A 13,481-nucleotide genomic window follows, 5' to 3' on the forward strand; every position below is an offset into this window, starting at 1 on the left:
GGAATAGATAGTGTCACCACTTGAGTATATCTTTTGGTCTTTAATAATCCCAGTACTCAAAGTGTATATTGTGTTAATACTTTGAACTAAAGCAACTTCAAGTTTCCTTTTCTGTCACTAACAAAAACATAGTCCATTTGAGTTGAGATGGGAATCATATACTGAGAAGTCACTTTGCTTCACGCCTAACCATTGCTGTTTTAGTGTAAAAACACAATTTAAATGACTGTATGGATTGATACTTAAGAGAAATATGTAAAATGAGTGTATGACTTTGAGGTATCAGGTAACATTTGTATGCTTTATTCTTACAAACAGAATTGCTTCCTAATTTTAAAAATATGCCTCTTACAAACATCAGTGCAGTGTCTTGTACATAATGTATTTAACATTACATAAAAATGTCTCTTGCAAATATCAAAGCAATCTATTTTACACTCTACACACTGGTTGTCAAATGATGGTGCATGATAACTGAAATGGCATTGGCAGTTAAGCAGCAACAGGGAATCTGTGTCCTTCCAGATATTGGGCTACCTCTTCCCACTACCACACCATCTATGTTTGCTGACTATTGTCCCAATAAAACCTGGAGAGCCACATATTCCCTATTCTTCCACAAAAGACAGCTTTTTCTTTGCCGTGATTGCAGCACCATCAAGGTCCACTGTACAGAAACAAAATCCAGAAATTTCTAAACTTCATCATAGAAATGCAAGACGCCTCAAGAGTATCTTAAGCTACTTTGTTTCCAAATGAAATCCTTGAATAGTTATCTTCAATAAGTATTGTAGAACTGTCCACTTGGAAGTTGTAATGAAATGTCAGTTCGTAGCAAAAGGATAGTACTCGGGGAACTCATGGATAGTTTTCACAGCTTCATTATACAGTGCAATATCTGGGGAAAAAGAAATGGAAAGGAATTTACAAGTGGAAATGAATATACAGTGCACTAAAGTAGCAATACTACTTTGTATAGTAGGATTCTAAAGAAATTACCAATTCTAATGTTGCATCTAGCAAGAAATATTTCAAGTGGAAACTCATCAGTCAAGTCTGAACAATAATTAAATTACCAAATATAAAAGTAGAGGTCCTTCCCAGGTTTGCAAGTATACCTACAACCATTTTAACTGTAATAGAAAAGAAATCAGAACTGAGGAAGTTTAATACCTGAAACTGACTTTATACATATAGAATTATTTTACATAGCTAAACAAATGGAGTGATGAACTCTTGTGAACAGGCAGGACTGAAAAACATGCAACTGTGAAACCAGTGCTGAAATTGCATCCTCTTCTCTACTATGTTTCTGTATGGTGGCATTACGCTGAAACTGAAAATGTACATGGATTTTAGATTTTAACATAATAGCTGAAATCTAGCAGTAGGCTGAAACTAGAGTGGAGCTGTTGAATTAGTGGAATTAGCAAGAGTTGACTCACTAAACCCCTACTAATTCAATGAGATGACTCAATTGCAGGTTACTACTGGATTTCAGCCAATGTTTTTATGCATCTGCTTCTACAAGAATCTGAAAATAGATTTCTAAGAACAACTCAGGAAATAATTAAAAGCTAATAAAAAATATCCGTGTTTTCTTGCTGCTAATAAAATTTGGGGTGGTGGTGGTAATTATTTCTGTAGTTTATTAGATTTTAGTAATTTACTTACCAAACGTATCTTTATCTTCCCTGAATTGGGTGTATGATGCACACAAGACATTTACTTGATTTGTAACTCTTCCGACTACTTCAATGACTCCTGAGATCTCTTCCTCAAGCTGCCAAAGCAAATCAATTAGATAATGTCTCAAAATGTTGACAATTTTTACAATAATCTTCAGTACCCAATCCCCCCATCTTATGTATTCCATTGTACATCCAAGCACTATGGTAAGCCTGTAGAATGAATATCTGACATTTTTATTCTTTGTCCTCGTCTTTATTATGTTTAATAACGAAATAGAAAATGTTTTAAGAAGAGTTTAAGACTGTTAAAATCTTAATGTTCATTTTAAGAATACAGTATGTGCAGGCTATATTTAAGACTTTTTAAAAGGCATGGAAGAGATTTCACCTATTCCTTCTTGTTACCCTCACAGATCATCTACAAGGTGTCATCTCTTTTTTTTTTTCAAAACCTACATAATTTTTGATCTCCTGTCCTTTTGTCTCAACTTTGTCAACCCCCTCAATTTAGTACCAGTCTAACTGGAACAAAAGATAGATCTCTGCCCCATGTGATCTGCAAGATGCTGCACATAATAATAATACTATACCAAATTAATATGGATGCTTAATATGTAAGCAATGCATAAGGGTTAGAGTTGTAAACAGGCAATCTATAATTACATCCACGGAGGAAAAGATAAGTTGAAATCCTTGTTGCTTGGCATAGTAAGCTCAGGCTTGAGTAGGGTCATTGAATCGATGGAACTTAACAGAGGAAATGACTCACCAAATCCCCATTGATTCAGCTGTGACTTACTGTGCTAAGTAACAGGATTTCAGTTGTTGTTTAGTCGTTAAGTCATGTCTGACTCTTCGTGACCCCATGGACCAGAGCACACCAGACCCTCCTGTCTTCCCCTGCCTCCCAGAGTTTGGTCAAATTCATGCTGGTAGCTTTGATGACACTGTCCAACCATCTCGTCCTCTGTCATCCCCTTCTCCTCTAGCCTTCACACTTTCCCAACAGCAGGGTCTTTTCCAGGAAGTCTTCTCATGAGATGGCCAAAGTATTGGAGCCTCAGCTTTAGGATCTGTCCTTCCAGTGAGCAATCAGGGTTTGTTTTCCTTCAGAATTGATAGGTTTGTTCTCCTTGCAGTCCAGGGGACTCTCAAAAGTCTCCTCCGGCACCACAATTCAAAAGCATCAATTCTTCGGTGATCAGCCTTCTTTATGGTTCATACATCACTGGAAAAACCATAGCTTTGACTATGCGGACCTTAGTCGGCAAGGTGATGTCTCTGCTTTTTAAGATGCTGTCTACGTTTGTAATCACTTTCTTCCCAAGAAGCAGGCATCTTTTAATGTTGTGGCTGCTGTCACCATCTGCAGTGATCATGGAGCCCAAGAAAGTAAAATCTGACACTGCCTCCATATCTTCCCCTTCTATTTGCCAGGAAGTGATGGGACCAGTGGCCATGATTGTAGTTTTTTTTTGATGTTGAGCTTCCTTCATGGATTGCTGCCTTGTCGTGGTGAAGGGGCTTGAGTAATTCAGAGAAGCTATGGGCTATGCCGTGCAGGGACACCCAAGACAGATCATAGTGGAGAGTTCTGACTAAACGCGATCCACCTGGAACAGGAACTGGCAAGCCACTCCAGTATCTTTGCCAAGAAAATTTCATGAAAAGAAACAAAAGGCTAAAAGATATAGATTAGCAAACATCAAAATATTGCTTAGTAAGATGCCTCTATTGCAGCTTGCAGTTGCATGCATTTGTCTTAAGACAACTAGTGAACATTCTTATTAGATCCAAACACAGATTTGTTTAGGCTAGAGATATACACCTCTTTCATAAACTGAACAGCTGCACCATCAGCACAAGGATTAGTCATAAGAATTCAACCTACCAGATGCTTAACACCAAAGAGTTGTTAAGGGCAAATGGCAGCAAGTTGGTAAAAGATATTCATACTTACAGGTGCCATCAACTCAATAGTTGCAGTTTTTCCTTCTCCGTCAGACAGGAAGAAGAATTTCCCAGATGGATGGATCTACAAAAGATATTAAATGTTTTATTTTCGGAGTAGTTTTACCTCTGCACAAAGAAATCTCTCACAAACAATAGGGACACTGCAATACACAACAGTATTTTAAAAAGACAAAGCAAAATTTTACATTGTATTATGAAATAACTATACTGACTTGCCAGCACCGTACCTTGGTAAGCCTTGCACAATCAAACACAATGAAAAATCAACACAAGATTACTTACGTTTGAATTATTCTATCAATTAGCAGATACATCTGTAATACTCCAGCAGTGTTCAACTTAAGGCAGAGCAGTTTCGAGTAGAGAATAAGAAGGGAAGAGCCTTAGCAGTCTATTGCAACTACCAACACTATAACGTTAAAGGCCTTTTGACAGAAACTCAGCAAGTATTTAGGAAATACTCTAATTATGCACAGGTATTACTTTTTTTAACTAAAAATTAGCATGGAAATGAGAGCCAATATGACTGTGCCTTGTGATATCCAGGTTCAAAAACCCACTACACTAGGCAGAGTAGATAAAAATCAATTTAAATCATTTTAAAAAATGATTTTAAAAATTTTTAATTGTTAAAAAACCTGGTATCTTAATCTCACAGATTTATCTATTAAAGTACTTTTATTCAATAGAGTTATCTATTAAATAGATAATTCACCTATTTAAATCAAATCCACCCTGCTACTTGTCCACGAAACTCGGATGACTTTAAGCCACTCATTCTTAGCCTTAGAGGACTGCTATGAGAATAAAGGTAGGAGGGGGAGAGAGCCTTTTATGTTATCAGTGAGCTCCACAGGGATAAGGTGGGAAACTGGAAATACATGCATTCTTCATAATGTAGGTCATCTAGAGATACTTATTCACAGTTCACCTAGTACCGTGGTAGCTATCTGAAGATGTAGAGAAGGGGGGGGGGAGAATTGTAAAAATACTCCAGACCTAGCAGACCCAACGGAATGCATACAAGAGATACTGTATACAGTATCATTCTTATCCTTTTCAGTATGTCAGCCCATTTATGGTTTTCACTTCTTTAGCTGGCTGACTCTCTTTTTCTGGATGATAATGCAAAACATAGATATGAGGGTGCTTCCCCACTGTGACTCCTTGACAGGAGCTGGCCTTGATGATCCGTAGGGTCCCTTCTAGATCTGCAGTTCTAAGAGCGTTGTTGTTATTGTTTAGCTAATTAATTAATTTGTGCATTACACTTTTGCAGGGCTTTTGTTGGATTCAAAGGAATATAAAAATGGATCAACATTTCTATATACATATTGCAGGCCTTGGTGAACCTGCTGCACCTAGACGCTGCAGTGCAACGAAGCAAACAAAACAAAAAAGTCCTGCACCACTTAAAACACTAAACATTGTATAACAATATGAAACTTATGCACCCCAGAGGAAGAGTTATGTAGAACTTTAGGGGTCTTGTGTGTGTATACAGACATTGATTACAGAATAGTCAGCTGTGGGAGTGCAGGATCCGAGCTGAGAAGGAACTTAAAAGGCAGGCAGCAGTGCTTCAGTTATTCCAGGTTCGGACCTCCCTTAGGGAACGGACTATTAGCAAGACTGAGAAGTAAATGTTCCATCAGCCCAACAATAGGACTAGGAAACATGGATTCACGTGAAAAGGTCTCAACTACTCTACACGTGAAGAGCTCCAACTGCCGAGCAACACCTGTCGTTTCGCAGCCCAGATCCGGCCCTAGCGATGGGGGTGGGGAGCATCCCGTGCCTACCTTTTCCAGACGTCCCACGAAACAAACGGCCTTCCCAATGTACTGCGGCAATTGACTGGCAGCGACACGAACCCGAGGCCCTTCCAACACATCCGCCATCTCGACACAAGAGGCCACAACACACGCCGCCCCCCTCCCGCGCTTGATCTTTCCTCGAACCAAACTGGCGGGAAAAGTTCTATTTCCGCTTTCCTCGAGGAAGGCAAAGCGGTTACCCGGGCAACCAGAGACGCACGAAATGAGGACGCAGTTCCGGTCTAATCTTTCAACGCAGGCCCAAAACGTTTGTCACGCGGTTAGTCTTGGCGCGACACGTCATTTCCGAGTGCGTTTTGCCACCCGCCAAGGTAAGAGGGGGGAGTTTGCGCATGCGCAGAAGACAATATTGTGTTTTGCGCCTCTGCTGCGGTAGTTCTCGTTCAGTCCTTCTGGTCGTCTCCCTCGTGAACCCGGAAGCAGAGGTGGTTGTGGAAAACCGGCTGTAGGCGTCGGTTGATTGGGAGAAACCGGGTAAGGGTAATACTAAGAATGGGTTCGAACTGAGGGAGAATGGGAAGTCGAAAATGAGGGCCGACAACACAGGACCTCGTTCGAGCGGGTTGGGAGGCGAAAAATCGTTATTCGAAGGGATGTGGTTGGAGGATCCGCGCATGCGCGGCGGTATTCCTGAGCGGACTCTGTTGCGACTCCCAGCCGTTATTTCCCGAACTTGCTTACCTGAGGCGAAACGCCCCTTCCGTTTTTTCTCCGTGATGGGTTGCAGCTGTGTCGGATTAACCGGCAGCTGTAAGAGAAGGTTTGTTTGGTTTTTCCCGGAAACCAGAACGGCATCAGGGAAGATGAGTTAGTTAATTGTGTGAGTTCTGTTTAGCTGATGGTCGTATTGGCATACAGTATATGAATTTTACAGAATATGTACTTTTTTTTGCTTCTAAAATCTAGGTCACCAACTTTCTGCTATCTCTGTGGCGGAGGTGGGCTTCCCAGTTCACACTTCTAGTGATGCACACTGTATCTCTATCTTTGTCTCTGTACACAATGATGGTTATACGCCAGTGACTGTAAACCTTTTTGGGCTCAGGTACCCAACCTGGGGGGGGGGAGAACAATCCAGCAGGTGGTAGCGGCAGAAGCAGAAGGGGTAATCCCAGGCATGGAGGTGCCTTGAGATCCGACTCCACATCCGCCAGCTGCCCTGGATCCTGGCCCACCGACTGTAAGGGTGCCAGCAGTGCAGCCACAGCTGCCTTCTCAGGTTTGGCTGCGGGGGGGGGGGGGGGAGTAGCGATCCAGCGACTTATGGCTCACGTGCCCACAAAGAGGGTCAAAGGCCCTCTGCTCTTCATAAATTCAAGGATGTGGTTTCCTGTATGGAGTCATATGTGGCTTTTTCTCTTTTTGCCGCCTAGAGTGGTCCTGACACGACCAGATAGGCGGGATATAAATAAAATAAAAATAAATAAATAAATAAATAAATAAATAAATACTCAAAGTATGACAGCCTCAGTTTTGTCATGTTTACTTTCAGAGAAAGTTCACCATTACAGCTACCAGGCTGACATTTCCTCTTTTGCTGACAGGTATTCTAGATAGTGATATGTCATGCATGCTTTCATTTTGACAGGGCCTTTTACTTTTGCCTCCAGGCTGCCGTGGAAAGAATACATTTTCTAAAATGACATTCACGTCCACAGTTCCATGATTTTTTAAAAAATATTAATTTCATCTGAGTCTGCAGGCCGTTCGGCTAATAAGTTATATCCTGTTGATTCTGATTTTTGATGACCCAGTGTTGTCTCGTTTGGGTAATGCTCTGGGGCTGTGCATCTGGCTAAAAGCTCACAGGTAGCACTTATTTCAATCAACCACATTCTCTAGATTAGCAGTCCCCAACCTTTTTAGCACTGCATCTTTTAAAATTATGCGTAACAGTTTCTATCTATTGACCAAACATCTAATTGACTGAATGTTGTATTCCTAAAAAGTATTAACATCAGAATGTAAACAAACAGCAAAAACAGTTCCTGGCATCACCTGTGTGTCCTTTAACATATCTCACTGATAATTTGAGAAGGCCACTTGTGTGAATCATATAAAATTAATTGGAATGCAGTAACATCTAAGATGGTGCAAGGATTGCTGCACTTACTAACTCCTGTAATGGACAGCTAAACCATCAAGTGTTAATCACTTGCACTTACAGTGGATCTGATGTGAGGATGCAGAGCAGCCCTTTAACTAAAAAACTGGAAGATGCATTTTTTGTGGGCATGGATATAGTTGCAGTTACCTTCTGTGTGTCCCCACTTTAGAAATCAAAATGTGTGTATAAAGAAATTGTTTTCTAAAAAAAAATCACTAAGCAGCACATAAAACAAGACCATTATCAATCTATGGAGGCTGCAGTTCATGATTTGAAGCACACACTTAAGTGTGACTACAAATGAAAGTAGTTTAAATATTTTGGCAAAATGTTTTGGCTTCTGCCTTCTTCAACTGGTCTGGTAAAAGTATGCTGTTTGCCAGGTAACAGTTCTAGAACCTAGAGGACAAGGTATTCTAAAGTAGATGAATGATGTCAATTTTTGTTCTGTAGGTTCAGATGTTAAGGTAGCCATTCTGCAATTCCAGAAGGGTAGCAAGATTACTCCTCCCAGGAAGTGCTATGTCTGTTTCCTATGTACATTTAAAACAGGGCGTAGGCCAGACTTGGGTCACACAGCCTCCAAAACAAGGCCCTGGTTTGAGAGAGTGAAATGTCAGTCTGAGTCTGTGGCCTGCAGTATTCTGCCTGGAGAATTCTGGGATTCAATTACGTACTAATTTACTTATTATGCTGCCTTTTTCCCCATAGGGGACCCAAGGCAGCTCAGAATGATTAAAATCATACAATAATAACAAGTTAAAAATACAATGCAAAGCTACATATTAAAAAACAAACCTTGTTCAAGATTAAAAACAAATTTGAAAACATTTTAAAAAGCATTTTAAAGCATCAAATTTTCAAAAAGAGAGCATTCCCTAGACACTTTATGCTTAAAAGCCTGCATGAAATGGAAAGTCTTTGCCTGATGATGGAATGACAACAGGGAGGGACCAGCCTGGCTTCTTGGGGCGGTGCATTCCAAAGTCTGTGAGCAGCTACTGAGAAGGCCTTCTCTTATGTTCCTACCAGATGAGCTTGGGAAGGTGGTGGAATCAAGATAAGGGCCTTCAAAAAAGTTGGGAGTCCAAAAGATTTTGAATGGTACCTCCCTAGTAAAGCTTCACTGATTTTTTTTTTAAATAGATGAAGCCACTGTCTGGATAAATGTTGGCTACTGGGTGGTCTTAGCATAGGCATCCTTCAGTCTCGAGAGACTATGGTAACATGCTCTGAATCGAGGAGTGTCCTCTCCAGAGCATGAAGCCTGGGTAAGGTAATTTGGAGGATAGGCTGTTACCGAAGCAGCAGATCCCCCCTCTCCATATTGCTGAAATGGTCCAATGGAAAGGCAAGAGCCAATACAACTGGTTTCAGCAATGTCGCAGGAGTCGGCAGAATGACACATGCTACCTTCGGGACTCCAGCTCCGGATTTTGCCTCGAGGTTAACTCCTGAAGCCTTTTCCATGAGTGGATATAGCCACAAGGCAGTGGAGGTTTGAAATCAGAGTTTTCCGTCTCCTAGATGGGCTGCCTTCCATGGCTGACGAGCCCCACCTACCCGTGGGTGGTCTTATAAAACTGCTTTATCATACTAGTTTTTCGGTTCATATGTATGAGATGTCATTGAAATTGTGCTCTTCATCAGATAAAACTAAAAGTAAACCATTTAAATTAATTTTTATATATAAAGGTTTCAGCATCGATTGGAAAAATACTTTGCATAAACTGGTAGCCAGTTGACTAAAATATTTTATTTATGAAGAAAGTGATACTGGCCATAAGCATAGTGGTGTACAATTGCAGCAGCAACTAGCTTCTATTTGATAAGTCAACGTTTGTTTTCCTTGGTGTGCACTAGTCATGTGACTTTGCATGTGACGAGGAGTATAAATGACTCATTAAATAGCAGCAGTTGCAACTATACTTTATTCCGCTGCACTTAAACAGTATAAGTAAGTGGTAAGATTCTGGTCATTATCTTTCGTAACATTTCTCAGTATTTCAGTTTCCTTTTTCAGATTCTGACCCTTGAGACTCAATGAACTCTGCTTGGGTATACTAGCACTTTTTCTTCACATAAATGTAATCAACAATTTGACTGTATCTTGTGTTCATTGTTTTCCCCTACCCTCCCTGTTCAAATTTAGAGCTTTCACAAGATTATTTTTGTAACAACTGTTTTCCTTGTTTTTATTCCTAGATTTATACATTGAAAAAATGTTAAGCTTCTTCCGAAAAAGTCAGGATCCAAGGAAGGTACAAGTAACAGAAAAAGAAGCAGATGGGTTTGTTTTTCTTGGTGAGTAGCTTGAAGATCATATAACAGTAATATTTTTAAAAACGTTATTTTCAACACATTTCCCAAGGTGCCACATGGAAGGAAGGAAGAAAATTTAATGGAAAGGTGCTTCAGTTTTGAGGCAATATTAGGTTTCCTAGATTTCCAGTGTCATGTAGTGCAGCGGTCCCCAACCTTTTTGGAACTGCAGACCAGTTGGGGGGTGGGCTCCGTGAGCACAACATGACCCTGCGAGGGCAACACGCCCACTGTGTGTGAGGGGTGGAGATCCATCTCCGCAGTCCAGTCCTGGGAAGCTCACGGACTGGCACTGGGCCATGGACTGGGGGTTGGGGACCCCTGATGTAGTAGATAGAGTGATGAACTAGGACTCTGGAAAAAAGGGCTTGAATCTACACTGCCATGGAAACTGACTGTGGGAATGGAACAGGTAAAATCACTCCTTAAATATCTCATTTATCTTGAAAGCCCTATTAGGGTCACTGTAAGTTCATTCTAACTTGACAGCGCAAAACATATACATGCAGTTATATAAAGTATCTCCAATGAAGTTTTCTATTTAGGATAAATACAGTGACACAAGATTAGGACGTTGTGTCATACTAGGTCAATATACAGTGGGGTCTTGACTTGAGAACTTAATCCGTATTGGAAGGCGGTTCTCAAGTCAAAAAGTCTGTAAGTCGAGTCTCCATTGACCTACAGTGCATTGAAAACCGATTAATCCCGTAACAGGCTGTTTTTGTTCCATTTTGGTTTTTTTCTGGTCTGTAAGTCAAATCTCAGTCTGCAAGTCAAACCTAAATTTTGTGGCCAGAGAAGTCTGTAACTCAAAAAGTCTGTAAGTCAAGCAGTCTGTAAGTCAAGGGTCCACTGTATTTGTCCGTTTATCCCAGAATTGTTTGTTCCTATTTGCAAAGGTCTTTCCCATCACTTGCTAGCTGTTCTTTATAATAGTGAATGCTTGGGATTGAATCTGAGACTTTGCATGAACAAGTCATGTGCTAAGAATGAGCTCATTCTTGTTCTATTCCTATTTGAATAGGGGATTATTGCAGTGAAACACTTACATCTTTTAGAGGAATTACTAGAAAACCTAAAAAAGAATCGGGAACAATTGGAGAAAGATAAGAGACTGGACTATATGCCTTCTAATTCTGAGTGAATAGCATTCTCTTTCTTTCTTTACCCTCTCATTTCCCCATTACAATATCTCCCCGGGGGAATGGCACGTGTGTGAGACTTGGTCAACTAACAAGTTGAAAAGTTCTCAGAATGCTTCCCTGTGAGAGTTTGTGTGCTGCCTCATGTACTGAGTAAGTGTGGAATTTATTCTCATCATCATCCTGGAGGAATTCAGTAGTAATATTTCTTGTTGCATGTTTTCAGTAGGAGCTCCTTGATAACAAAGCATGTATACCCAAGCATAGTTTCAAAGGTTTCATAGTTTCAAAGATGCTACTGGACTGTAGCATCTTGTATAACTTGCACAAAGACACACACATACTGCTTATGCTAAGAGTTTTAAGTGCAGAAGTATGCATATTTTTAATCATTTCTGTTCAGTGCCTAACATCATAGGATTATTATTATGGGTTTCCATACTGCATGACATTGAAGTTCCTAATGATATTGGAAAAAGCCATATGACAAGCCATGCCAAATATTACAAGTGGGCTTTGGAATGTAACTCTGTTGTGGCCTTTGGGAGAGGGTGGATAGCTATGAAATGTCATGGAGCAGAACTTGCTATTACATACAGCTTTTATGTGCATATTCATGGCTATTTATTCCCTCCATCAGGCAGAATTCTCTCTCTCTCTCTCTTTCTCTCATAAAGTTCCCGGGCCTGAGTTCTGCCCAGATCCAGACTTATATTTAGTAATGGTGCTTGCATCATCTGCTTTCATGCCTGAGTACTGTTATCATTAGCACTAACCAGAGCTAAAAGACTACTCTGTGGGGTACCTAGATCAAATACATTGCCTTTGTCTTCATATGAACACATTAGGTTGCATTGCTGTGTCAAATTGTTGTGGCTTTCCAGAAGTGAAGTCATATGGACACCAATTTAATTGCTTGCTTTTCTTAACTGATTGCTTTTTTGGTGGCCCACATAGCTCCATTTCCTCTCTGCTGCAGAGATGAGTCTGCTTAGTATTCATTTCCTAAAGAATGTGCTTTTATTTTGATGTATTAGATAATATGACCCACCTAACAACCTGATCTGTTCAAAGCCAGTCTAGGATTTTTGTCTGTGGTTTGTCATTTTGTGTAATAGCTACATTTTGAAATGAAGGATTTTATTTTATTTTTTGCTTTCTTATTGTTCCCTATTCAGTGAATAACAGGGTTGAAAGTTCTAGATGTGTGATTACTATAGTTTGAGTTCATTGGGCAAGGAAGACAAGGGAGACCAGAAAAACAACCCTCTCCAGTGTCACTGATTTGGAGTCACTTAAGGAGATAATTGCTACCCCTTCATTCAGAGTGGAGTCAATGGAATCCTCTGGAGTACTGATTTTAGACAAAAACAAAGTGCAGTATGCTTTTGGATCATTAGGTGGCATCTTACTTCAAATTCATGTACTCTACTAAAATCATAACATTAATTATCAAGGCTAATTATTTCTCTTATTGTGTAGCAAAAAAGACAAAAAAATACTTTGACAGCTTTAAAGCTAACAAATTTATTTCACTGTGAACTTTAGTCTGAAGAAGTGAATTCTTCCTTACACTGAGATATGTGAGTGTTAAAGGTGTTACAATACTGTACTTTTTCTGTTTGTTTTTGGTTTTTTTAATCATACTGGATCAGGCCAGCATCTTTGGATATTTCTCTTTTTGGAGGCTTCTTTCCAACCTTTTTTTCTGAAATTAATATTAAAAAGTAAATAAGACAACATTTTCAAGGATATGTCATAAAGGAGCAAAAGATAAGAACCATCTTGTATTTTTGATCGAACAAGATCACATAAGTGCTGCATAATGCAGGCATGAACTTGCATATTTTAGAAGAGAAAATAATGCAATAACATGAATTCTCAGTTTCATGTTATATTAATACTATTAAAACAATGTGTATGTTGGCTAACATCAAGAGTATAATAGTGTAGTAGCTGAATGAACTCTGTCAACATCTCAGCTGCAGACAAACAGGGTTAGGTAACAGGAAAATAGAATATGATATGATGTTTTGTAATATAAGTAGATGTGTTTTTAGGAGGAGAATATGCTAAGTACTTCATTCTCTGGAGTTTGTATAGTACCATATCTAAATATTGGCACTGCCATCTGCAAACCCAGTTTTCTGTTTCCTAGACTGGCAATACCTTATAATATAATTTACAGTTCTGTCAATATAGCATGTATGGCTTTTGTCAGGAGACTGGGAAAATGGAGGGGGTCATGGTTTCTGTTGCCCTTCTCAAAAACAGGTTTTTTAGTTCATGCCTAGGATGAGCTAGCCAAGAGAATGGAGAAAAAATGTCCATTGTTAATTGGAAGGCGGCAAGCATCTGTACCTTATCTCTGTGAGAAAGAAAGCTTCAAGGCCAGACTGAGCTC

General features: G+C 39.8%; 2 protein-coding genes across 2 annotated transcripts in view; one reads left to right on the plus strand and one right to left on the minus strand.

Annotated features, from left to right (window-relative positions):
* Positions 1–282: 282 nt before the first annotated feature.
* RPA3 (replication protein A3) lies at positions 283–5,784 on the minus strand. Its single transcript, XM_020781804.3, has 4 exons — positions 5,468–5,784; positions 3,652–3,726; positions 1,675–1,783; positions 283–898 (listed from the first exon to the last, which is right to left on the minus strand). Exons 1-4 carry the CDS (start codon positions 5,564–5,566, stop codon positions 825–827), a joined length of 357 nt encoding a protein of 118 aa, XP_020637463.3. The 5' UTR covers positions 5,567–5,784; the 3' UTR covers positions 283–824.
* UMAD1 (UBAP1-MVB12-associated (UMA) domain containing 1) overlaps positions 5,705–13,481 on the plus strand; it is a 31,902-nt gene continuing 24,125 nt past the window's right edge. The window contains exons 1-2 of the mRNA XM_020781790.3: positions 5,705–5,814; positions 9,816–9,914. Coding sequence (XP_020637449.3) covers positions 5,706–5,814; positions 9,816–9,914 — 208 coding nt within the window. The 5' untranslated portion in view covers position 5,705. The remainder of the gene's footprint in view (positions 5,815–9,815; positions 9,915–13,481) is intronic.

The sequence above is a fragment of the Pogona vitticeps genome, chromosome 6 (assembly GCF_051106095.1).
Source record: "Pogona vitticeps strain Pit_001003342236 chromosome 6, PviZW2.1, whole genome shotgun sequence".
Lineage (NCBI taxonomy): Eukaryota > Metazoa > Chordata > Lepidosauria > Squamata > Agamidae > Pogona > Pogona vitticeps.